At 36.4% G+C, this 25,629-nt stretch overlaps 3 protein-coding genes across 3 annotated transcripts; 2 read left to right on the top strand and 1 right to left on the bottom strand.

The window, feature by feature from the left end:
• The first annotated feature begins 630 nt into the window (after positions 1–630).
• LOC142609885 (F-box protein At3g07870-like) lies at positions 631–4,477 on the top strand. Its single transcript, XM_075781612.1, has 2 exons — positions 631–1,892; positions 3,066–4,477. The coding sequence occupies exons 1-2, from the start codon at positions 696–698 to the stop codon at positions 3,144–3,146; spliced, it is 1,278 nt and encodes a 425-aa protein (XP_075637727.1). The 5' UTR covers positions 631–695; the 3' UTR covers positions 3,147–4,477.
• A 2,976-nt stretch (positions 4,478–7,453) lies between these two features.
• On the bottom strand, positions 7,454–8,587 carry LOC142609188 (F-box protein At3g07870-like). Its single transcript, XM_075780799.1, has one exon. The coding sequence runs from the start codon at positions 8,585–8,587 to the stop codon at positions 7,454–7,456; it is 1,134 nt and encodes a 377-aa protein (XP_075636914.1).
• Positions 8,588–17,350: 8,763 nt separating this feature from the next.
• On the top strand, positions 17,351–17,944 carry LOC142609187 (uncharacterized). Its single transcript, XM_075780798.1, has one exon. It carries the CDS (start codon positions 17,351–17,353, stop codon positions 17,942–17,944), a length of 594 nt encoding a protein of 197 aa, XP_075636913.1.
• The last annotated feature ends 7,685 nt before the right edge of the window (positions 17,945–25,629 follow it).

Below are 25,629 nucleotides of genomic sequence, written 5' to 3'. Positions count from 1 at the left end.
AAGACATGAAACATTTTCAAACATTAAGAATAGTTATTAGAAAATTCTATAGAAATTCAATTTTATGAGTCTCGATCAGTGAAGAGGAATCGAGCATCAATCAATCGAAGGCTCATCGATCGAATAGGAATTGAACACCAATTAAATTAGGCAGAAACTCCAAAATTATTTTTCTCATTATAAAAAATCCTGAATTTAGAATTTTCATTTGAAAATTTCAGAACTTGAATTTTCATTTTATCATCTTTATAAAACAATACTATCCAAACTCAAATATCATTACTACAACCTATCCATGTATATACTTATATATATATAACAAGCTGTACTTCTGGTTGTGGGTGTAGAAAGTAAAAACCATATTTAGCTAGATATGCTAGACATGTTAGCAATTTTTCAGTGTGGATGAAGAATGTTTCATCGTATATCAATAATGTACTCTTAGCCAATTTTGACTAATTTTCTGTTTAATGAAATTTTATTGGTCCTTCTGCTCAAAAAAAAAAAAAAATTGAGCCTCTCTCAAAAAGAATAGAAAGGAAAAAAAAAAAAAAAAAAAAAAAAATTCAATTTAAGCCTTGTGCCCAAATTGTTACAGTAATACTTTAGTTTACCTTTCTCGTCGCTGCACAAACGCAAACCGAAAAATACACTCTCTCCCTCTCTTTCTCTCACGCATTTCCTTCTAATCATCGATGTCTCAGCTGAGGAGAAAGCCAAATTTGTCGGACGAGAGTCTCCCACACGACGTTGTATTCGACATCCTGACTCGGCTGCCTGTGAAATCCTTAATCCGATTCAGGTGCGTTTCAAAGTCATGGTACTCTACAATCACAAACCCCATTTTCATTACCACACACCTCAATCATAACCTCAACCAACCCAAGTCATTAGTATCCAATATCCATGACAATAACAGCCATAATGGTTTTCTGCTATACAAGTCTTCTGACAAAGAACTGCGTACTTTAGTTTACAATAGCGACTGCACATTCACCGAGGTTTCTAGGTATCAAATACCCTTTTTAGCTTCCAGCGTGGTTGACTATTGTAATGGCATGTTCTTCCTTTATAGCTTTTTTAGTCCTACAAATGCTGTATATTTGTGGAACCCATTTATTCAAAAGTTTAAAATGATCGATGTTATGCACTTCAGACCCTTCACTGTCGAATATTTAGAAACAGTCGCCTTTGGATTTGCTTATCATTGTCAAAACAGTGATTTCAAGATTCTCAGGATTGTGTCTTATGAGGGACTTGGTGATGAAAAGGCGCCGCCACCTGATGCTGAGGTTTACACACTGAGTACTGATTCGTGGAGAACTGTTGAATTGTCGGTGGAATCTGTACCCAATATTGGATCTATCTTTGCTGTACTGCCAAACTCCTGTGTATTTTTGAATGGAGCTCTGCATTTTGTTGCATATACTTGGGGCAATGACGATGACAATTTCATCTTGTCTTTTGATGTCAATGATGAGATATTTCGAGAGATAAGGCTGCCGGAGAATTACTTAGATGAATTTTATTCAAAGTTTGACGACCATTTTCACCAACTTGTGGTGTTCAAGGGAATGTTGGCATTGGTTGTTCTTGGTCCGGCTGAGAATGTGGATGAAGATGGAGATGAAATAAATACGGATATATGCCTCATATGGGTAATGAGAGAGTATGGTATAGTTGAGTCTTGGACTAAGACAAATGTACTATTTGATTGGGTTCTGACTTTCTTTGGCTGCACTAACAGCGGCGAATTTCTAATTCAAACTTTTGACAGCAGGCTTGTTTCAATAGACTCTGAGAGCCTGAAAGTGAACAATCTTAGAATTCAAACAACTCCCTGGTTGGCTTACACAGCTGATCTTATGGAGAACTTGGTTTTACTTGATCAGGTAAAAATGTCATCCAAATATCATGATTAGTTTGTATCAAAGATTAGTCAAGTAAAGTTAATAGCAAACTGAAAATCTTTGTGAAGTTCATATTGACAAGTATTTTGTGGCATGGCATCGTATATGCATTTTGAGTATTAAATGATACTCTTATTATTTTGTCTTTTTCCCCCTATTTTAGAATTAAATCAATGCAGGCAGATTAATTTATTATGAAGAAATAATTCCCTTGGAGATTGTGGCTATTACATGCGATCTGATTTTTGTGTCAAGCACATTGTGCACTTCCTTAAAGATGGCAATGTCATGGTTCAGTAGACATGGTTAGCAAACGTAATTCCTTAGTGACAACATCATCTAGTTGGTGAGCTTAGTCTCTTAGCTGGGCCCAAAGAAAAATGGCAATGAACTTCTGCAATCTGTATGGGATAAATGAAACTGATTCATTGGTCATATGCAATAAGTCTAATTGTATATTTCAATATATTAAATAGCAGGCTTTTGATTTTTGCTCACATATTTAATTGCTTTTGCAAATATACATGTTTTATTTATTTATTTATTTATTTATTATTTTTATAATTGTTAAATTGTTTTAAAATGTTAGGATCTTCTGAATCATGAACTTATTGAAATAAACTATCTTGTGTGATATAAGCTAGTTGGGGTAGTGAGATAGTTGATAAGTGGGCATAGACATGCATATGCTTGAATTTTCTTTAATTTTGTATGCAGCAGAAGTGCAAGTCAGATTTTCTCCTGAATACTATATTTCTCAATGCATATGTACTTTTCATGCTTTTGAACATTATTTGATATTTGTATGAAATGCATAAGGTTGATTCAGTGGTCCTACCGTGATGGTTTTTGGGTTTGGAAATTTACGAAACCTAGAAATTTGTTTGATTTGCAAAGTATTGAATGTATCATTGATATTCATCTTTTCTAATGAGCCTTGGTGGATATCCTAATTTTGACCTGGGCAGAAGAAAAAAAAAAGGATAGCACTAATCCATGCTCTCTATCCTTATTCGCCAAACATAATCAATTCTCAATTTTTGAGTCATTTGGGTTCTCAGGAGTGTGTGGGTGGAGGAACACAATGCACAACAGATTGTGGTGTCTCTCTTCAATTCATCTGTCATGTTTTAATGCCTTTTGTCTCTCTTGCAGCACAATGAAGCTGAAACTCCTTTGAGTCCTGAGAGAAATCATGGAGAAACTTCTGACACCTCAAACTGCTATAGCCTCTGATTTTCCCCAAAACTTTCAGCTCCTTCCACTCAGTACCCATCTTCCTATCTCTCCCTATATATAAGTGACCCCTCCACTGCTCTACACCATTTGCTTCATCAAGCACATATCCTTCTTATACCAGTTATATTTGCTACACAAAGTTTACAATTCTTTGCTTCCAATTTCAAGAGCAAAAAATAGTCTTGTTAAGAGTAGATGAATTCAATAAGGAGAGCTATTGTGGCAGACAGTGTTGCAGTTTTGGAAGCTATGAAGGACTCAGGAATCTGTAGGTGGAATTTATCATGAGATTAGCTCAGCAACATGCCCAGAACCATCTCAGGTCCTTTTCTCAGGTCAAGAACCTTTCTTCTTCAACTTCTGCAATAATTTTCAGCCAAATTGAGAGGTGATAAAATGAAGCAGTTGGAGGAGTCATTGAGGAAAGTCATGTATTTGAGTTGTTGGGGTCCTAATTGAAGACAGTAGTCAGCTGAATAAGGTGACCATACAAGTGAGCCAGTGAAATCTGATGGAACTTCGTTGAGTGCAGGAAGACTTCAAGATTAATCATGCAAGACATTTTATACATGCTTATTGGTAGGAAATGTTAGGCTGATCTAAGCAGGCATGAAAATATGTTTGCCAAGCATGTGTGCTTACTTGTAAGAGCTTAATCAGCTTAAGTTCTTTGCCAGTACACTACAAAAGAAGGCATGAATATTTGTATTTGTACAAGATGCAATTGAGAGAAGCAAGGAAGAAAAAGAAGATTGCAACCTACGTAGAGAGAGAGAGAGAGAGAGAGAGAGAGAGAGATGAATTTAGTGTTTTTGCAGCCATGGTGTTTGACCTGATTTAAAGAGTAAAAAGGAATCAAGTGGTGTTCAAGAAAAAAAGATCATTATAGACCAATTTGTGACAGGTCGAAGCAGTACTTTCTTGAGCAACCTGCAGTTGTTGGACCCCAGAGAAAACAGCACAAGGCCCCATTATAGCGGATTGTGATGCAGCAGTTTGCTCAAACCACTCCAACTTGTCTATGGTCACAAGGAATCATGGAGGTGGAAACCGTGAAATGTTGAGGGCAGAGATAACTACTTCAAACTCAGAAAACCTGGTGGTAGAAATTGAGGCTATGAGGTGGGCAATGGCCTAGCAACAAGCATCTGAATATAATCATTGAAGGGACTCTGCTTAGATGTGATTGCATCCAAAGGAAAGCAACCAAGCTGGAAGACAATGGGGTTCAATCCAAGCCATATGGTAGTTGCCAATGTCCTTTGTTGGAATAGTCACTAACCTGGCTATCACAGGTTCTTTTTGACAGGCTATTGTATCTGAGTTTTTTTTATTATAAAAAACTCTTCTTTTGTCTTCAGTGAAACTGATCTTTGTTCCAAAAAAAAAAAAAAATGCATAGAGACACGTATCAGATTAAACTTGAGAATCGTTACATTGCTTTACTTCACTGTGAGGCTGGCCGTTCTCTAAACTTTTTTTTTTTTTTTTTGAGAAACATTCTCTAGCTAATAGCACGTGCTTTATTCTATAGATAAGCATATGGTTGGTTCATTGCTCCTACCACGATAGTTTCAGGAATGCCAGAAATATTTAGCATTTGAAAATCGTTGAATGCATCATTTGATAATTATCTTTCCAAATTGGCCTTGTCGATGGAGGCTAATTTATTCTTTATACTAGTTTGTAAACCCATGCATATGTATAGATACACTTAAAAATATACAATAAGATGCATAATATAATTTCTATATATTTAATTTAAATACTATTGATAGTCATTTTTGTATTTTGTTAACTTTAAAAAAAAATTTGTAATGATATTATTAGGTATAAAATATAAATTGTCCATGGTGCAAGTTTATATTTATTAGCTACTCATTTATGATTGGTTATTAGCTACTCATATTTAGTAGCGGCATGTTATATGTGTTTTGGGATCTCTGATGTATCATGTGGTTTAGGGAATGGCTGCAAATGGGGTTGAGGAGTTATGGAGTACAATGATACGCCTGAAGCTCTTCTTTGTTTTTTTGATTGCTTTTAATGTTAAGGTTCATTTTCTAAATTGACTCTACTATGATTTCTTTTAGCTCTCCTGTATGACTTCGATTTTGGGGGTAAGGGAAATGGAAATAACATCCCTGTGAAATGATCATAAATGAAATTCTTTGGAAGTTGCTTTTTGTCTTGGTTTGAGTTATGGATTTTTTTTAATGTTTGGATAAGTAGGGTTTTGGTACTTGCTCAAATATTAAACATTGACTAATTATAAGGTGAAGTTGGAAGCTTTTCTATGTGCACTGCTCTACTGAATTTTCATCAAAAGCATTGAAAATCTCTGCTTGATCTTTACAAGGTTAATCCCTGTTTCACTAGTAATTTTTTGCCCCCTTTATGTCTCAAATGAATGACAGGTTATAATGGGTTCTTGTATTATGTTGCTTTTTGGCACTATTGGTTTGTAAAACATTGACAAGACAGAGAGAAGTGGATGGGGTGGTGTTGCTTGTTGCTTATTTGTTTTAGATGGAGTCTATTTGTTCTTGGTACTTTCTGTTGCAATCCTCTCAAACCCATTTGCTCCAGCAACTTAGAAAGCACTTGGACTCTTGGAGCACCCAAAGCTATTTGAGATCTGGTTTAACTTGGATGGATATATATTAACTTGAATGGATATGTATTAACTTGTTATGTGTAGTATTTTGGTAATGTGAGAATTATGGATGCTTGTGTTTAAACCAGGTTTAAGTGGCGTATTTTGAACAGAAACTTTCATGGCTTATGATGCAAGTTATGGATATATGTCTGGTCCAAAAAAGCAAAACAAAAAAAAATTTATTTAATTTCAATTATTTCTCTTTTTATTCTACATACGAGCCAAACATCGGAAAATGTTTTTCTAGAGTATTTTCAGGACGCTTGTGTTTCTGATTGATATTTAGCTAATACTAGTATATATTCAATGGTTTTCCCTTTTTACTTTGGCGTTTCTAATTGATGCCTTTAACGTTTATTTGTATGTTCATTCTTCTATTAGAATCCTAGTGTCTGAGTAACTAAGGTAATTAAACTATTTAAGCCTAATTGTATTAGGCATTTTGCTATTGCAATAAGTTTCCTTGAATCTCTTTTTCAGCTTTAGTTCATTTTTACTTTTTGGCCGATTATTGTAGCCTTCCTTCTGTAAATTAGTTTCCAAGGAAGTTGTAGTGCGCAGAGCTACTACGAATCGTCTTCCCATGCTCTCTCATCAGCGGATGCTATGCCTGGTGTGTGGGAGGGGGGATACACACCAGAGGAAATAGTTAAAGATCTAAACACCCTCATTCTACACCGAAAATAATAATAATGCATGATTCAATAGTTACAATTGGGAGGGGAGGTTTGAACCATGATGTATCCAACTTGTAAAAATAAATCCGCCTTTGAAAATTTGATAAATAATACTAAGAAGTGTAATCAACTTTGGATCCAACATCTCCATGGTGTCCTTGCCATACATGGTACGAGAAATACTTGAGTTTATCAGCTTTGGTGGGTCGAGCTAAGAAGTAAAACTTTATTTATCTTAAAGAAAGGGCTTGGAGGAGGTTTCAGGGATGGAAAGAAAAACTTCTCTCCCAAGTGGGTAGGGAGGTTCTCATCAAGTTAGTCAATCAAAACATACCAACTTACACGATGAGTTGTTTCAAGCTCCCTAAGGGATTGGTGATGGAATTGGAAGTTCGTAGAGGGAGATTAGGATGAGGTTGTCTCGATACTGTCTTAGGTTCACCGCTAGTAGACTAACAAATGGTTCTATTGGGCATATATATAAAGTTTAAGGAGTAAATTGGTTAAAAAAAAAGTTTAGAGGATGTAGTGACCACTATCCCAAAGGTTAGGGGGATCTCTTGGCATTTTTCCCCAATTGTATAGTTAATATTGCAAACAAAAGAGCTAAACAAAAGAGTCTAAAACTAATTAAATTATAAATCATATATATATATATATGTATATATAAAATGAAAAACCATTACATATTTTAGAAATGTATGATTTTTTTTTTAAAAAGTATTATTTCAACCTCATTAACACAAGTATATCAGTCAGGATATAATAGCCACAATCCCCATCAAGATTTTTAACTTCGTAATATATTGTTCAACAATAAGAGGAAAACAAAAAAGGAGAGAGAACATAATAAGAGTTCAATTTATTACTCAAATTGCATATTTGATACCACAATACCTGTCACTTCACAAAAATAGTCACTATTCTAGAAAGCACAACAGATTAATTTTTGTATTTAGATGACACATTTATTCCCCGTCAAGTAAAATCAAACTCTCCATAGAATTTGCGGTGCAAGTGCGACCCACCCAAGAAGCAGCTTCAATTGCAAAAATGTTCTTATTTAGACTCTCAGGGTCAAATGTTGAAACCAGCCCATTGGCATTCTTAAAAAGAAGTTCACCATTGACAGTGCAACCATAGAAGTAACTAAAGCCAATTGGTATATATTTTTTAGTCCAAGATTCAGCCACACCATACTCCTTCATCTCACATATATAGATTGTGTTATTATAATGCATTATGTTATTATAATCAAAAACAATCAGCGCCAGCGATCCCTTGAACACATGAAGCTGTTCACATTTCAATACATTCAATCCACCAAAGTAATTTTGAGGCAACATTATCTCATGGAATCTTTCATCATTGACGTCAAAAGACAATATGAATTTGTAGTCCGCAGCACATGCTATAGTGTGCAGTGCTCCATTAAAAAGTGTGCAGTGCCGATCATATAAATAACGAATAGGCCAACGTATGGACTCCACTGATATCAAAACCTTTCTCCACGAATCCGTACTTAATGTGTAAATCTCAGCCTCAGGCCATGAGGGTTGTCGTCCAAAAATATCACTAGTACACCCCATTCTTAGAATCTTGAAATCATTGTTTTGAGAATCATACCCAAGACCAAGTGTGATATTAGGGTTGATCCTATGATGATGAGAAGAGACAACCTTAAACTTTCGAATGCGTGGGTTCCACAAACTTACTATATGATTACCTCCGGTAAAACTATCAAAGCAGAACAAGCCGTTACAGAAGTTAACCAATTTATATTTAGGAGGAAAGGGGATTTTCAGCCTAGAAATCTCAGTCAATGTGCGGTTGCTATTGCAAACAAATGTACACAATTCATTGTCCAACGTCCATACTATAAAACCATTATGACTCTCATTGTTCGTGGTATTGGATAATAATTTGGGTTGCTTGCGGTTGAGATTGAGATTGAGGTGTGTTGTAATAAACAGGCGGCTGATGATAGTGGAATTCCATGAATGGGAAACGCACCTGAATCGGATTAAGGATTTCACTGGCAGAAGAGTCAGGATGTCGAATACGAGGTCCTCATCGAGACACTGTTCCATAGGTCGAGACATAGTTGATGGTTCGATTATAATAAGGTAGATTTGGCTTCCTGAATATTTCTGGTCTGCGTTCAGCCAACAAGAACAACTTATATGCATATCACAAAGAAAAGGGTTTATGTTTGTGTTACTTGGTGTAAAAGCAACAGAAGTCTGGATAAAACAATCTTCTAGTACTAAACAAATTCGGATTATATAGAAAATCAATTTATATATTTTTTTAAAACTAATTAAAAACTCATCAGAATTGTCTACGTGGCATATGATAAACAAATGAAGTAAACAAATTGAAAAAAAGAAGAAGGGGACGGATGTTACTTTTTGGATAAAACAATCTTTTAGTACTAAACAAATTCTAATTAAATTAGATTTAATAAATATTTTTATTTTTATAGAAAATCAATTAAATTTTTTTAAAAACCAATTAAAACTCATCAACAAATTATTATGCTATTAACCAATTAAAACTTACCAAAAAAAAAAAAAAGAAGTAAATTTAAAAAAAAAAAAAAAAAAAAGAAGGGGATGCAAATTACTTTTTGGATAAAAGTAACAATCTTCTAGACTCGCTAGCGAAGCTACGGAGGGGCCATTTGGCCATGGCCCTCTTGGATTTTTTAATTTTTCATTAATAGTAGCTTGCATAGGTAAATAAATTACTAAATTAAATAGAACTTTCCTTACTGGTCCCCCTTAAATATTAGAATTTAGACTCAAAATGTAAAATTTATCTTAAAAGTTTATAATCAGCCTATCAAAATTTTTAAACTGATCTAAAAAAAACCCATAAAAAAAAAGCCCATTTCTCAGCCCTTGACTCTCTAAATATTAACAAAACCCGATCCTCAATAAACACATTCCAAATCAAAGAGATTAAACTTTAGAAAAAAAAAAAAAATTTCAACTTTACTCTGTGTGCTTTGTCACTGCTGTGCACTTGCCTCTTCCACCGCTAATCGTCTTTCTATGCTTATCTATTACCATTACTGCTAAAGACGAAATTGCAATTTACTTAGAATTGAACCAACCAAAGAGTAAATTTATTACTTATTTACAATGGATTTTGAAAGCTCGAATTTGTATGAATACACAAGAGCTTGTTTAGACCCCCAATTAAAAAGTATGGCTAGATTGCTTTTACTCTAACTTATCTAAGTACAGAACAAGAGTAAATGAAGCGCAATAAACCGATAACTACTCTAGTGCATAAACATGAATAACAAACGATAAAAGTAAAGCAGAAGGGTAAGAGAAAAGAGATGCAATCACAAGATAACACCAAAATGTGTTATTGAAGAGGAAATTGAAGAACTCGATGAAAATTCTTTCTGTTGCCCTCCAAGCGGTAAATCAATCCACTAGACAATAAGTTTGGATACACGAATAGCAAGAGATCCTCCAAGCCTAATCTACCCAATGCACCTAAGCCCTTCAAGCTCCTACTCCAACAAGGCTTTTTGGAACCATGTTTTGTCTAGCTTTCCGAATCTCGCAGTACGCTCGATTGCATCCGACAAGTCATGTCGGCTTCTTTTTGCAAATCCCCAAAGCTTCCCAAGCTCCAAAACTTCCCAAGCTCCAAAACACTCTCTACACTCTGAAAAAGTGTGGGTTGTGTTTGGGTACAAATCTCCTCTCAAGGTATGACAATGGGAGAGGGAATGGGAAGAGGCTAGAATGATTTCTCACTAAGGATTAGTAGCTCTCTCTCTAAAAGATGGGTTTGTGTATTGTTGAAAACCTATCTAGGGTTTTTCTTTCTGAATGACCTTTTTTACTTTTATGGGTAATGAGGGTATATATAGTATGAGTGAAGGGTAAGAAAGTCACACTTAAAAATCTTCTAGGCAGAATGTTTCGCGAGTATTTCGTGAGAAGGCCTTATCCGCGAAACACTCGTAAAAACGATAGCCTGGTACGACTCTTCAGCTTCCAGCATGTGCTTCTCATGTGGCTATTTCGCGGGTAAGTTTCTAGCGAGACACTCGCGAAATCCACTAATTCTTCATTATATGCTTGATTCTTCATTAATGTAATACTAAACTTGTGGGGTCATGGATTTTGGGATTTGATCGAGAGCATGTGGTTTTGGCCGAGAAGCATGGGTGGTCCGAGTCCAAAGAGTACTATCTTCTCGGATAAAGCTAAACGCAAATCCGGTATAGATCCTAATGATCAAGGATGACCTTTCAGGAAGTTCTAATGATAGCAACGAGCATCATGAACGTACAAGAGGGATAAGGACTCAAAAATATCTAAGGGAAAGCTGCTACCACCGCATTAATGAGGAAGTGACCTCTGAACAGTATTATGGCAGCTTTACAGCCACCCTAGAAGACTTTTAGAGGGGGCTGATGGGACAAGATCAACTGTCCACATGTAGTCCACGTGTAGGGTAAGGATGAAGGGAGAGATGTAATATAAATAAGGGTAGAGATCCCAGAGAAAGGGGGGGATGAAAAAAGGAGAAGAGAAAGCACTATAGCAATCTCAACAACTCTTGTAACCATTGTCATCCAATATATACTAGAACAGAGCTCCTCGGACTGTGCCGAGGACAAACTTTCTTGCACAAATCGGGTTCAATTCTTGTTGGCTCATCATCCACAACCATATTAACTGTTATCCATGCACTAAAGCCTAACTCTTTGACCTACTCTCTACAAATTTATTGTTCTAGGTTCACTAGGTCAAGATCCCTTACATTTTGGGCTTGGTCTGAAAATCGTGTCCCTACAATTGGCGCCGTCTATGGGGAGAGCTTGTGGGATAGTGAGTGCAACGGTTAGATATGATAGGATTAGGCCCCCATATGTAAGAGTCCCTGGGGAAAACCATTATGGTAGCCAGTTTACTATGTGAGCAAGTCACTACATGAGGCATACAGTTGTTGTCCTAACTTAGCTTCCGCTCAGGTCTATACTATAAAGTGCGGATTATACGGGGAGGATTGCTGAATAGGGCACAGTTCTGGGGGCTTCTGACATCAAGTACATGCCTTGTACCTCTGTCAAGGGCCAGGTCCTCGCGAATTTGGTGGCCGAGTTCGCTGAACCTCCATTAGAGGAAATGGCAGCAACATATGAGCAATTCAAAGGGGCTTTGCGGCGGGGCTAGTTCTTGAAGGTATATATTGATATCTTCTAATCTATTGAAGTGGTTAAACAGAACCTCAGCTATGTCGGGTCCTCAGACCTCCTGCTTTGGGGAAATTAACACACACTGGCATCTATTGAAGTGGTTAAACAGAACCTCAGCTATGCCGGGTCCTCGGACCTCTTGCTTTGGGGAAATTAACACACATTGGCATCTATTGAAGTGGTTAAACAGAACCTTAGCTATGCCGGGTCCTCGGACCTCCTGCTTTGGGAAAATTAACACACACTGACATCTTTAGAAGTGGTTAAACAGAACATCAGCTATGCCGGGTCCTCGAACCTCCTGCTTTGGAGAAATTAACACACACTGGCATCTATTGAAGTGGTTAAACAGAACCTCAGCTATGCCGGGTCCTCGGACCTTCTGCTTTGGGGAAATTAACACACACTGACATCTTTAGAAGTGGTTAAACAGAACCTCAGCTATGCCGGGTCCTTGGACCTCCTGCTTTGGGGAAATTAACACACACTGGCATCTATTGAAGTGGTTAAACAAAACCTCAGCTATGTCGGGTCCTCGGACCTCCTGTTTTGGGGAAATTAACACACACTGGTATCTATTGAAGTGGTTAAATAGAACCTCAGCTATGCCGGGTCCTCGGACCTCCTGCTTTGGCGAAATTAACACACACTAGCATCTATTGAAGTGGTTAAACAGAACCTCAGCTATGCCGGGTCCTCGGGCCTCCTGCTTTGGGGAAATTAACATACACTGACATCTATTGAAGTGGTTAAGAAGAACCTCAGCTATGCCGGGTCCTCGGATCTCCTGCTAAGAAGAGCCTTAGCTACATCAGGTCCCACAAACCTCCTGCTAAGTGTTAAAAAGAGTCTTAGCTATGCCGGGTCCTCAGACCTCCTGCTTTGGGGAAATTAACACATAATGGCATCTCTCTTCAAAGTGTTTAAACTATAACTCAATTATGCTTCGGTCCTTAGACCAGATGATGTGAGAAAGTTAACACTCAATGGCATCTCTCTTCAAAGTGTTTAAACTATAACTCAATCATGCTTCGGTCCTCGGACCAGATGATGTGAGAAAGTTAACACTCCATGACATCTCTCTTCAAAGTGTTTAAAATATAACTCAATCATTCTTCGGTCCTCGGACCAGATGATGTGAGAAAGTTAACACTTCATGACATCTCTCTTCAAAGTGTTTAAACTATAACTCAATCATGCCTCGGTCCTCGGACGAGATGATGTGAGAAAATTAACACTTCATGACATCTCTCTTCAAGGTATTTAAACTATAAACTTGATCATGCCTCGGTCCTCGGACCACATACTTTGGGGAATTATCATTCCACAACATCTATTTGTTTCTCACTACGTGTCAAGACAGGCCCAAGATTATAACCAAATCCTCAAATTGATAGCTCTGAAAGGAGCAATTCACAGTATAAATATGGGGCACGTGAAACGACACTCCCACAGGTGTAAATCAAAGGATCAAAGCAGAATCAACTTTTAAGAATTCAAAACTCCACTTTTCTCCTTGGACGCGAGGAGAAAACCGGAGTTTTGAGGGGCTATTGTGGGGTCATGGATTTTGGGATTTAACCGAGAGCATGTGGTTTTGGCTGAAAAGCATGGGTGGTCAGAGTCCGAGGAGTACTATCTCCTCGGATAAAGCTAAACGCAAATCCGGTGTAGATCTTAATGATCAAGGATGACCTTTCAGGAAGTTCTAACGATAGCAACGAGCATCATGAACGTACAAGAGGGATAAGGACTCAAAAATATCTAAGGGAAAGCTGCTACCACCGCATTAATGAGGAAGTGACCTCTGAACAGTATTATGGCAGCCTTACAGCCACCCCAGAAGACTTTTAGAGGGGGCTGATGGGACAAGATCAACTATCCACATGTAGTCTACGTGTAGGGTAAGGATGAAGGGAGAGATGTAATATAAATAAGGGCAGAGATCCCAGAGAAAGGGGGGGATGAAAAAAGGAGAAGAGAAAACACTATAGTAATCTCAACAACTCCTGTAACCATTGTCATCCAATATATACTAGAACAGAGCTCCTCGGACTGTGCCGAGGACAAACTTTCTCGCACAAACTGGGTTCAATTCTTGTTGGTTCATCATCCACAACCATATTAACTGTTATCCATGCACTAAAACCTAGCTATTTGATCCACTCTCTACAAATTTATTGTTCTAGGTTCACTGGGTCAAGATCCCTTACATTTTGGGCTTGGTCTGAATATCGTGTCCCTACAAAACCCAATAAAATAAAATTCCACAAAAAAAAGGAACAAATTAAAGCAAATACAACACTTTTTGTCATGGAATAAAGCCAACATAAAACATAGTTGTAAATCACAACTTTATAGATTCCGTGTCTTGTGTTTGTTTGGAAACAACTTAGTTGGCTAAATTGATTTTTTTTTTTAATGAAAGTAAGGTAGATAAAGCTAACAGATAGTTGAAATAGTACAGTAAGACCCATGAATAATACTAAAAAGTACAATAGAAGTTATAAATTATAATAAAAATAAGCTAAATAGTATAAAAAAAAAAAAAATCTTTTTAAGTTAGTGCCAAACGCAGACTTTTAGTATCTTTCATTTTTCTAACAACTTTACAACACACATGTGGCTGTCTTTCTAACATACACGTACTAATTATTGGCAATGTTTATTATACATTGCTATATTTATATTGGTTTTCAAGTTTACACTTATTGCCAACACACCTGTTTTAATTTTCATTTGCTATATACTAGTTTATAAAATTCAATACTTAAGTTTCAAACAGTTAGTAATTTTTTCTTAAAACAATTATGAGTAATTTGTAGAGAAAACCATCACTTTTTATTATTGTTATTTTTTTTAAGTTCAAGATCTAATATTTTGTCTAAAATGCAGAAACTTTAGATGTTAAACTCTTAGGAATAATGGTTTCATACAAACTTAAGAACAATCTAATAAGTCATTTAGAAGATAATTATTGAGTCATTACCATTTCTTCTGCGTACGAAACAAAGTTTTTTGAACCACCAATATGTACATGTGTTTGCTTGGAACGACTGTTCTTGTTTTTTAAAGCAAGATCCTATGTTAAAAAAAATTACATATTTAAACAAAGTATTATTTGAATATATTTTTCATGGTAGATATTCAATGTAGAATAAGGATATCCATATGAATGTTCTTGTTCTGATGATGATGTAGAACAATTAAAGCATATCAATATAAAATAATACGTTCGTTTTTGGTAAACTCCAATGCTGAACAATGGCTTCATAATCTTCCTGAATTACATTTGCCGGTGCTTGTGCTCTATTTCCTCTTCCTAGGAAATACTTCTTCTTCAAAGTTGACTTGTAGTTCCTCCAATATGTCACAATTGAGGACAATGTGTTATTCTTCATTGCCTCCAACCTAGCAGGTTTTTCAGGCAAAATCCATTTTGATTACATGCAATAGCTTAGTTAACAAAATCCATATCAAGCTAAACACTTGTGTAAAACTCAGTACAAGATAGAATAATACACATATAGTCTATAACTTCCTGAATACCTGAAAAATATCCCATATTTCTTCCTTCAATTCATTTGGCATTATTGTCCAATTCTTATACTTAATTGGGCACAAATGGGGTTTTCGTGCAATTGTACCCAACCAACCTGAGAAGTGTCTCCCTACCTTCTGAATTGGCTGATTTGAACTAGTTAATGGCAATTCAATCTTGTGATTTTCAGGGAGATTCCAAATGAATGAGTACTGGCTAGCACCACGAGTAGCACATACTGGTTGCCAAACAATTGTAGCCAAACAATTAAGGACCACTTTGCAGAAAATATTTGAAGTTTAATTGTATCCAAACCTTTTCATTTGGTACACATAAGGAAACTTACCCATTATGCCTAAATGTCTCAACTAAAAAAGGTACTCCAAATCATCCAAAATTTTCATATGAGAATGCTATTGTAGAAAATTTTAATGAGTTATGGTGCATGAAAATTTAGTAACAATATATATATATATATATATATATATATATATATATATGTATGTATGTATGTATGAATGTATGTATATAATGAGTCAATAGTTCTAGCACATTAAATGCTTGCTTGTCTCTTTAATGAGTCAATAATTCCAGCACAATAGTTCCAGCACATTAATGAGTCGGTGTTGTTCCTTGCCTCTTTCTTTGACAATTCATGAAGAGCATTTAATGCTTGCTTGTAATGTCAATCCACTGACATTAGAATTTAGGCCATTTCAACAGAATGAATTCAAGTCATTTAGCCAATGAACAATACAAGATTAATTTATCACAGTTAAGAGAACATCCAACAATCAAACAAACAAATTCGACACAAATATTGACAGTGGAAATCATAATATATTTTAAAAAAAAACTATAATCACAAATAATTTTGGTTCAACAAACATAACTCAACAACTATATCCACCCAAATTTTCAAATTTAATAAACACTCCCAATCTCAATTGCAACGACCTTATAACACCATGCAAGCCACCCACTTGCTCTAACACAACAATTTACCCAATACAATTATCAGAATCACAAATATAAAATGCTTACAAGTATTAAGTCCAAAAATTAATCAAAAAATATAAATCAACCATATCCATTCAAATTTCCAAATTTAATGAACACTCCCAATATCAAGTTGATTAGCTTTTCCTTATAGTCAACTATTGGGTAATATATGTTAAATAGACGTAGCTATCAATTGATAAATTCTTCTCCCCCCTCTTTGAATAAACTGTAATTGAATCAATCTTGGGTGTGAATTCAAAACCCCAAGAAACAATGTGAAAATTCGTTGAGTCCATGTCACTTGGTTTATTTAATAATTTTTGCCTTATATTATAGTGGTTTGGATAAGCATTATTATTAGCTTAGGTGTTCAATCTTTTTTAGGAGAGAACATGGATGAGAGCAAAGACAATGATAAACAAATACTTACAATGATTCAAATGCTTAAAATGATTCAGCCCTTAAAATACTTACAATGATTCAAATATTTAAAATTAATCTCAAGCTAGCTGGAAAACATTTTGAGAAACCTTAGAGAGGAGATAATACGTGGAAAAGGAAACAACGATAATCCAGGGATTCCCCTTGATCTTCAGCTAAATAGTCCCGTGATTCTCGATAACAGGGAAGTTATAATGGAAAGGATGGTAACAAACTACATAGGGGATGATATTGGAGATCCAAATTTGAATTTAAGTGCGGGCTCAGAGCATGTGGATTCTATTTTAGGGATGAATAACTATACTGATGGGCCTATCATTAGGCCCAAACCAAAATGGACTCGTTTTCCTCGCATGGGTGATGAGCCTAAAATAACTAAGGAAGATAAAACCCATGCCCAATTGGGTAAAAAGAGGGCAATGCCACATTTGGATGGAGATGATTATGAGGTTCTAGCAGCAAGACGCATCAAACAACAGAAGGTTGATGAACAACAAACAACCTTTATTGAGAGATTGGCGAGAGTGGAGACCCACCCTTGCCGGAAGCAACGAGGCTTTTGAGTTAGAACTGCCAAGGGCTTGGGAACCCTTGGACATTTCGAAGCCTTCACAAACTTGTGAGGGATCAAGCTCCTAAGTGTGTTTCCTAATGGAGACAAGATTGGACAGAGAAGGATTTAAATATTGGTGTAGTGACTTACCATATCCAAACAGACTTATAGTGAAACATCCAAACACAGGGGGTGGGCTAGCTTTAATTTGGAAGAAGGATGTGAAGATGGATCTAATCAACTATACGGTGCACCATTTTTTGGTCAGGGTAGTCGAGGAAGATGGCTTTGTATGGTTTTTAACATGTTTCTATGGGTGGTCAGAGTATAATAGTCAAGCAAAATCCTGGGCATTACTAAACCATCTCCGATCCTTTGTGGAAGGGTCTTGGTCATGTATCAGTGACTTTAACGCTATTCTTAGCTCATCAGAAAAATTAAGTCGTCAGCCAACTCAATCTAGAATCATGGATGACTTTAGAGAGGCATTGGAATTGAATAACCTTGCAGACCTGGGGTACCAAGGATATCCATTTACATGGAATAACAAAGGGCCTGGTGAAGCCAACATGAAAGAAAGGTTGGACCAAGCGGTAGCGACTGGAGATTGGAGAGATGAATTCTCGTTGACAACTGTGACTCACCTTTCATCTCATGCATCGGATCACTTGCCAATCATCCTTCAAACATGATCTGACAAGAAGCTTCAGGATAGGAGGAACTATGGATTTATGTTTAAGAAATCTTAGCTACTCTGGAATGAATGTGAAGTGGTTATTAAGGACGCCTGGGAGAAAAATTCTTATGGAAGTTCTGCACTAGCAACCATGAAGCAGAAGATTGAGACATGTGGGGCTGAGTTGCGGACTTGGGGGGGCATCTAAAATGCATCTTGATTCCAAGGAGATAAAACAACTTCAGAATCAGGTTGAGGCATTAAACTTTGCTGAATGCACAGTGGAAAACATAGCAGAATTCTTAGAAGTTAGCAAGCACCTGGATAATCTATTAAGACAGGAAGAGATCTATTGGTATCAACAATCTTAGATTCCTTGGTTGAAGCATGGTGACAAGAATACTAAGTTTTTCCACTCCAAAGCTTTGCAGCAGAGAAATTTTATACAAGGAATTAAAGACTCAGAAAATAATTGGCTAGAGGAATAGGAGGACATAGCTTATGTGGCGACCAACTACTTTGGGAATATTTTCAGTGCAAGGGTCTGTGACCAGATTGAAGAGTGCCTAAATGCAGTCCTTCACAAGGTAACATATGATATGTGGCAAACATTGTCCAACGAGGTTATTGCAGATGAGATAAAGGCAGCTTTGTTCCAAATGGGACCCATGAAGGCTCCTAGACCCGATGGTATGAATGCTCTTTTCTACAAAAATTTTTCGCATATTGTTGGTGATAATGTAGGCTCTGTTGTGTTGGATTTTTTTAATTCTGATAATATGGTGCTTGAAATAAATTATACCAGTATTGTGCTAATTCCCAAAGTAAAGGCCCTTGAAAAAACGTTTGATTTTCGACCTATTAGTTTATGCAATGTTTTTTATGAAATCATTTCAAAGGTGTTGGACAATAGATTAAAGCAGGTTCTCCCCATATTATCTCTTCCACTCAAAGTGCTTTTGTTCCGAGTCGTCTTATCACTGATAATGTGTTGGTGGCATGTGAAACTCTACATACTATGCGAGGGCAGAGGAAGGGTAAAACAAGATCACTAGCTTTGAAATTAGACATAGGTAAAGCTTATGACCAGGTGGAATGGGTATTCTTGAGGGGTATTATGGTAAAATTGGGTTTCCAAGAAAATTGGATAAATTGGGTGATGACTGTGTGACAACTCCCACCTTTTCAATTCTTATTAATGGTAAACCCTTTGGACATATTACTCCATCTAGAGGTCTCCGTCAAGGAGACCCTCTTTTGCCTTACTTGTTTCTCCTATGTGAAAAAGGTTTTACTTCTTTGCTAGTTCAAGTAGAAGTGGAGGGGCGCATACACGGGGTATCCATTTGCAAGCAAGCACCAAGAATCTCCCACCTGCTATTTGCGGATGATTCTTTGCTTTTTTGCCAAGCTACCCAAAAGAAAGTTAATGATGCAGGAGAAAACTGGTTTTGTATCTCATACAAAACACATAGCGGAAGCAACAAACAAGAATCTATTTCATTCATGATCGATAACATGCACTATGTAAATTTTAGAATTTAAGAACAAGATAGCGTACCTTGGTGTGGAGAAATTAAAAAAAAAGATTAGAAGCACTTGTGAACACTTTTAATCTTCACTCCAATTCCACTTTACGCCCAAGATGTGTGGTCTCTCAATCAGTTTTCAAAGGGAGAATGAAAGTGTGTCTCACACTCTCTCACACACCGTTTCTTTTTCTTTTTCTAATCTCTTCTAATAAAAATTCTGTATGTTTCTCCCTTTATAACTAACTGATTACCTAATTGGGTTGGCCTATTGGGCCTTTCCAATTGGGCTTTAGTGTGTGGCTTGGAGTGGGACCAAAAGGGACCAATAAGACACTAGCTCCAATGGGCCTTGGGCTTTTCCGTCAACTCTTGACAAGTCCAAAGTTACCATTAATTATATTTAATACCACTATATAAATATAATTGCACTCTAGGCCTTATTAATAAATTATATCCCAAGACTTTATTATGCATACAACCCCTTCATTAAAATATTCGTAGTAATCCAAAGTCATGAATATAGACTGCCACTTTGAAGATTACTACATCTTAATCCTTGAGTACCCGGTTTAATCCTTTATGTTATTCGTCATATATTTATGAAATCCAATTTCATAAATATATACTTTAGTAACTCCTTACTAAAGTGGTTGGGCCCAACACTCTGAATAACTAAATCCATTAAACTTATCTCAAGGAAATATTTTGTATCTCCATTAAGAGACTATGAATTCCATCTTGAGAATATATGTTCCATCAACACTAAATGCGGATGCCCAACATACTGAGGTTTTGACCGTAACTAATAGATCTCACTCTTGATATATCAAAGCAACCTACATCTCATGATCATGTCCATTATTCTCTCAGGATTTAGAGTTGATGTAAATAGAAGTCGTGAGATTTATTATTCATTTGACAGTCGTTAAGAGAATAATAAATCTCACAGCGGTCCAGTTTAATATGTCTTAACTCTTAAAACATATCAACATACCAACTAGAAGTCTCCACTTCCATGATCAAGACAAATAATCTTAGTTGATATGTTATAGTCTTCGCAGATGAAACACCCAATTTCATCACCGACTACGAACTAAACTTCTGAGTTTACAAAGAACTTGTGATTTATATCTTCTGTGACTTTTCACATAAATCACATACAATGCATCTCATGGACTATGATAATGTCTTAGTTCATTTATAGATAGTCTCATATAATTAAACAATTTAATTATTAAATACATGCCAATAAATTGGGTTTTAGGGCATAAACCCCAACAAATGAAGTTAATGAGCTCCTACAAACATATGCACGAGCATCGGGCCAATGCATCAATATGGAGAAATCATTGGTTTTGTTTAGTAGCAACACACTTGAAACACAAAAGGAATGAACAAAGGCTGCCTTAGGAGTTAAGGAGGTGGAGTGCTTCGACTCTTACTTGGGCTTGCCTACATTGATAGGCCGTGCAAAATACTAGACTTTTGCTTTATTAAGGATAGATTCTGGAAAAAATGACAAGGTTGGAAAGGAAAATTACTCTCTAGAGCGGGTAAATAAGTTCTAGTTAAAGCAGTGGCTCAATCTATTCTTATCTACACAATAGGGGTGTTCCAAACACCGGCAAAGCTGTATGATGAACTCAATGCGATGTGTGCAAGGTTTTGGTGGGGGCAAGTGGAGAATGAGAGGAAGATACATTGGAAGAGTTGGGGATGCTATCTCAGGTTAAAAAGGATGGTGGGATGGGCTTTCGAGACCTAAGGGCTTTCAACTTGGCCATATTGGCAAAACTAGGGTGGAGATTGATGCAAAGCCACAACTATCTGTTATATCAGTGCTTCAAATATCGTTACTTTCCATGGTGTAATCTTTTGGATGCTAGTGATTTTCCAAATAAATCGTTTGTCTGGAAGAGTTTAATGTCTACTATGCCTATTTTAAAACAAGGTTGATGTTGGAGAGTTGGGGACAGGTCCTCAATTAGAGTCATGCAGGACAGATGGATCACAAACTATCCCAACAAGGTACTTCACCCCCCAGAAGAACAGGAATAAGAATGGAGAGTATCAGACCTCATAGATTCGATTTCCAGGAGCTGGGATAGGGAGCTCGTTTGGTCGAAGTTTCATAGGGATGACATTAAAGCGATATGTCAAATTCCTTTAAGTCATAGAAATGTTTTAGACTCAATACTATGGCTACACACCAAGGATGGTCGGTACTCGGTAAATTCAGGGTATCATTTGGCAAGACAAATAATAAGGACTGAAAATTGGGCTGAATGTTCCGCAAGTTGCAGTGGCACTAGAGTGTGGGTGAAGCTGTGGAGGTTGAAGGTTCTGAATAAGATTAAAGTTTTTGGGTGGACGACTTGTCAAAATATTTTTCCAACAAGGGTAAACCTGGCTCGAAGGAAAATACTTGAGGATGCGTACTGTGAATTATGTAAGACAGCTCTAGAGACTGGAATTCATGTCTTATGGGAGTGTCCGATGGCCCAAGAGGTTTGGTCTGGTAGTTTGGTGAGACTGCATAAATGTACCCAAGGCCACGATGATGTGTTACAACTGTGTGCAGATTTACTGAACTAGCTGTCCAAAGAGGAGTTTGAATTGTTTTTGACCTTGTCATGGGTTATTTAGAATCAGAGGAACGCTATGATACACGGAGGAAAAACAAAAGATCCTGGGCAGCTGTGCAAACGAGCAAATAGACTACCACCAAGCACAAGATCAGCTATCAATATCGAGTAGACAGCAGAGTGTGACTCAGTGGCAGCCCCCTCCAGTTGATCACTATAAGTTGATTTTGATGAGGCCAATTTCTCAGATTTGGGTTGTTCAGGAGTCGGTGCGATTATTCGGAATGAGAGGGGAGAAGTCATGGCAATCTTGTTTGTTGAAGGACCTCCAGTATGGGATAGTGATGAAGCCGAAGCACTAGCATGCTGAAAAGCTATTGAGTTTGCCATTGATGCTGGCTTTTTAGAGTTGATGATGTTGGAAAAATAGCATGGAGTGAATAAGAAATTGATATTTCTACGTTCACTTGAAGATGCTATTAAAAGTGGTAAAATTCTTGAGTCCCACATAGGAAAGGAAATAGATAATATATGAGTTTATATGCTCATGGGTTCGACATTGGGTTGGGCTTTTGGCATATGTGGTCTGGGCTTACTTGTCCAAATATTTATATTTTTATTATTTTAATTTTTGAGTCAGTTAGTTTGTACACAGCAATTATTACTGAAACAGAGTACCTATTTAGTAACATATAATTTTGCATTGTCCCTCATTCATAAAAACTACTTTTCAGAAAAAACTCTTTAGTGAGAATTTTTGTGCATTCATTTTGTGTCAAAGAAAAAGCAAGAGACATTAAGTAGTTCGCAGAGCACGACCTTGTGTGCTTCGTTTTCGTGCTGTAGATCATTTTATCCTGGGAGACAGATGTCCGTGAGTCTCAAAGCACCACAGTGATTGTGTGAGGGGCGAAATCTGCTTTAAGGAGATTGTGTCAAACACAAGACTTGATCTGATTTGTTCATCCTTCACGCATTTGGTCTGTGAGTTTTTAATTATTTGCAGATTTATCTTTATATATATATATATATATATATTCAGTATTTGTTTGTTACTGTTGCTTTGTACATCTATTTGTGTTATTGCTTTTTCTTAGATCTATGTTTTGTTCCTTTTGTTTTATCACAAAAATAAATTGTTGAAATATACCCAACAGATGATTGAAGGAGATAATGCGAATGTTATGAGAGCTATTAGTTCCAATAGTATGGATAAGTCTAGATTGGGTCATGTTTTTGAGGATATCCAATGTCTTGTTCACAGTCTGAGATGGGATCTGTCAACTGTATCAAGCGGGGTGCCAATGCAGCAGCCCATTCTTTAGCTCGCTTTGCCCGAAATGTGTTTGAAGAAACTATTTGGATAGAGGATTGCCATCCTCCAGCCAGTGAAAGCTTTGTATCATGATTCGTTAAGTATTAATCGAATACAAGTCTAGTACACTTTAAAAATATATTTATAAGATCACTGCATACTCTTGATGCGATGTTCACTCTACAAGTATAAATACTTGTAGGGTGTGAGGAGGAAGGGTTGGAGTTCAAGTTTTTAGGAGGAAACTTCACACACATATACATTTAGATTAGCTTAGAGTAGAATTTCTATTTTGTATAAAAAAAAAAAACATTTATAAGGAAATGTATTTGACAAGAAAATATTGTTATTATCATATTTGAATTTGATAAAAAAACAAAAAACAAAAAACTGATATAGCCACTGAAGGATAAAAATTAATTTAACAAATTCACTTGAAAACAATAAATTTTAATATTTTTATCAAAAAAATCCAACACATTCCATGCAACATCAATAGCAATAAAATGTTGGGTCATGGACCAATCAATTCAAAGCTCAGAGGAAGCCCAAAAACTATGTGGGTCAGGCTGTCATTGGAAAATTTGGCCCAAAGACAGACTCGAAAGCTAGAGTTTATTACCACACTAGATGGCCATAGAAGCCCGAACCTCATACTAGATGAATTAGGCTTATTAGATGACGTGACGATAGGAGAAAATGAGAGATGAAGGAATTTTTCGGGGAGAGAGAGAGAGAGAGAGAGAGAGAGAGAGAGAGGAGAAGAAGAAGAAGAAGTGATAGTATGTTCAAGTTGATAATAAAATAGAGAAACTGGAAAGGGTACACATAAAAAAATAAACTTTAAAACAAAGGGGAGGAAACATATTGGTAATGTTGATTTGGAGCATCAACAACAATATTTTTAAGTTTTTTACTAGCCTCCATACCAGGGTGGTCAATACCGTACCGGCCAGTGCACTTGTACCGATACACTTCTATTTTGTACCGAAAAAAATACCGGCCGTACCGGCGAATTCTGGCCGTACCGGACCGAAACACAAAATGCTATGTGTGTGTGTGTGTGTTTTTTTTTTTTTTTTTGTGTAATTGTGGCAGTTTTTGTCTCTAAAATAATCAATAATGAAAGTATTTTGTAGATAATTTCATTATTTCACCTAACCGTTGATCTCTCCAATTCTTTTACTTAATTTGGATTTAGTGTTTGAATTAAGAGTTCCATTTTCTTCTTTTTTAATTGTTTTACCTGCATCAATTATAATCTCCAGTTCATCTTTAGGTTGCTGTATCAATCAGTACACAATAGTTGAAATGGAAGGTATTTATGAGACTAAAAGTTAGAGAGTTTGTGTGTATGTGTGTGTAAATAGAGATTTTGTGTGTGTGTGTGTGTGTATTAAATATATAAAAATGCGGTAAACCTGAAACGGTACACCGGTATTGACCGGTATCTGAAATATATCGTACCGGTGGCCAAACCGGTACAGCCTCCGGTACGGTATTGATTTCCTTGCTCCATACATGCATGTTTAGACTTTAGAGGCCCTCTCAATTTTATTTGATTTAAAATCCAATAGTGGTGCTCCATGATTTCTTTTTAAGGGTCAATAAAAAGATGAATTTTTGTCCATAGTACATACTAGCAAGAAAATAAAAGATGAAAATTGTTACATTTTGTCCATTATTAATAATGAATAATAATCAAACCCCAGGGGTTGGCTAAGTGGTTCTTAAGGATTTATGATATCTATGAGATCTTGGATTGGAAACCTCTTTGCCAGTATCTTGGGGCCACTCTCATGGGAATCCTCCCTGTAATAACTTGGTGCATGTGGGACAGAAGAATTGAATACACCTGAGAGCATAGCGGGATACTCAAAGAGGTCTAGATACTTTCGTTTTTTTAAAAAAAAACAGTGAGTATTAATCTACCACTTAAAATTTGTTGTGAAAATACTGTGGACATAGTATTTCTCATAAAAAATAAATTATAAGTTCATTTGGCACATTATTTCTTTATACAATGAACATACTATTTATTGCGAGTGAAGTTTAAATACAATAAACCTTTATATATTAGTTTATTTCATATTTGTTAAGATCTATATAGGTTTTTATCTATAGTTAATATAGGTGCAGAAAAAAGACCTAGCATTTTTTTTTTTTTGATAAGCAAGACCAAGAGCTAGTAAGTTAAATAGAATTTACATTCACTTACTAGTACGTCACTCCGACTTCCCATCATTCATTAGCCTATCAAGCACCACAT

This window comes from Castanea sativa, chromosome 9, assembly GCF_040712315.1.
Source record: "Castanea sativa cultivar Marrone di Chiusa Pesio chromosome 9, ASM4071231v1".
Taxonomy (NCBI): Eukaryota; Viridiplantae; Streptophyta; class Magnoliopsida; order Fagales; family Fagaceae; genus Castanea; species Castanea sativa.
The sequence above is the reverse complement of the archived record's forward strand: the minus strand, read 5'-3'. Positions and strand labels throughout refer to the sequence as shown.

What these genes read in the sequence shown, in the direction of transcription:
- LOC142609885 (XM_075781612.1), top strand. Translation starts at nt 696, where the DNA reads ATGTCTCAGCTGAGGAGAAAGCCAAATTTGTCGGACGAGAGTCTCCCA. An exon ending in ACTTGGTTTTACTTGATCAG is followed by an intron (nt 1,893 to 3,065) that starts GTAAAAATGTCA and finishes TCTCTCTTGCAG; the next exon opens with CACAATGAAGCTGAAACTCC.
- LOC142609188 (XM_075780799.1), bottom strand. Translation starts at nt 8,587, where the DNA reads ATGTCTCGACCTATGGAACAGTGTCTCGATGAGGACCTCGTATTCGAC.
- LOC142609187 (XM_075780798.1), top strand. Translation starts at nt 17,351, where the DNA reads ATGGAGACAAGATTGGACAGAGAAGGATTTAAATATTGGTGTAGTGAC.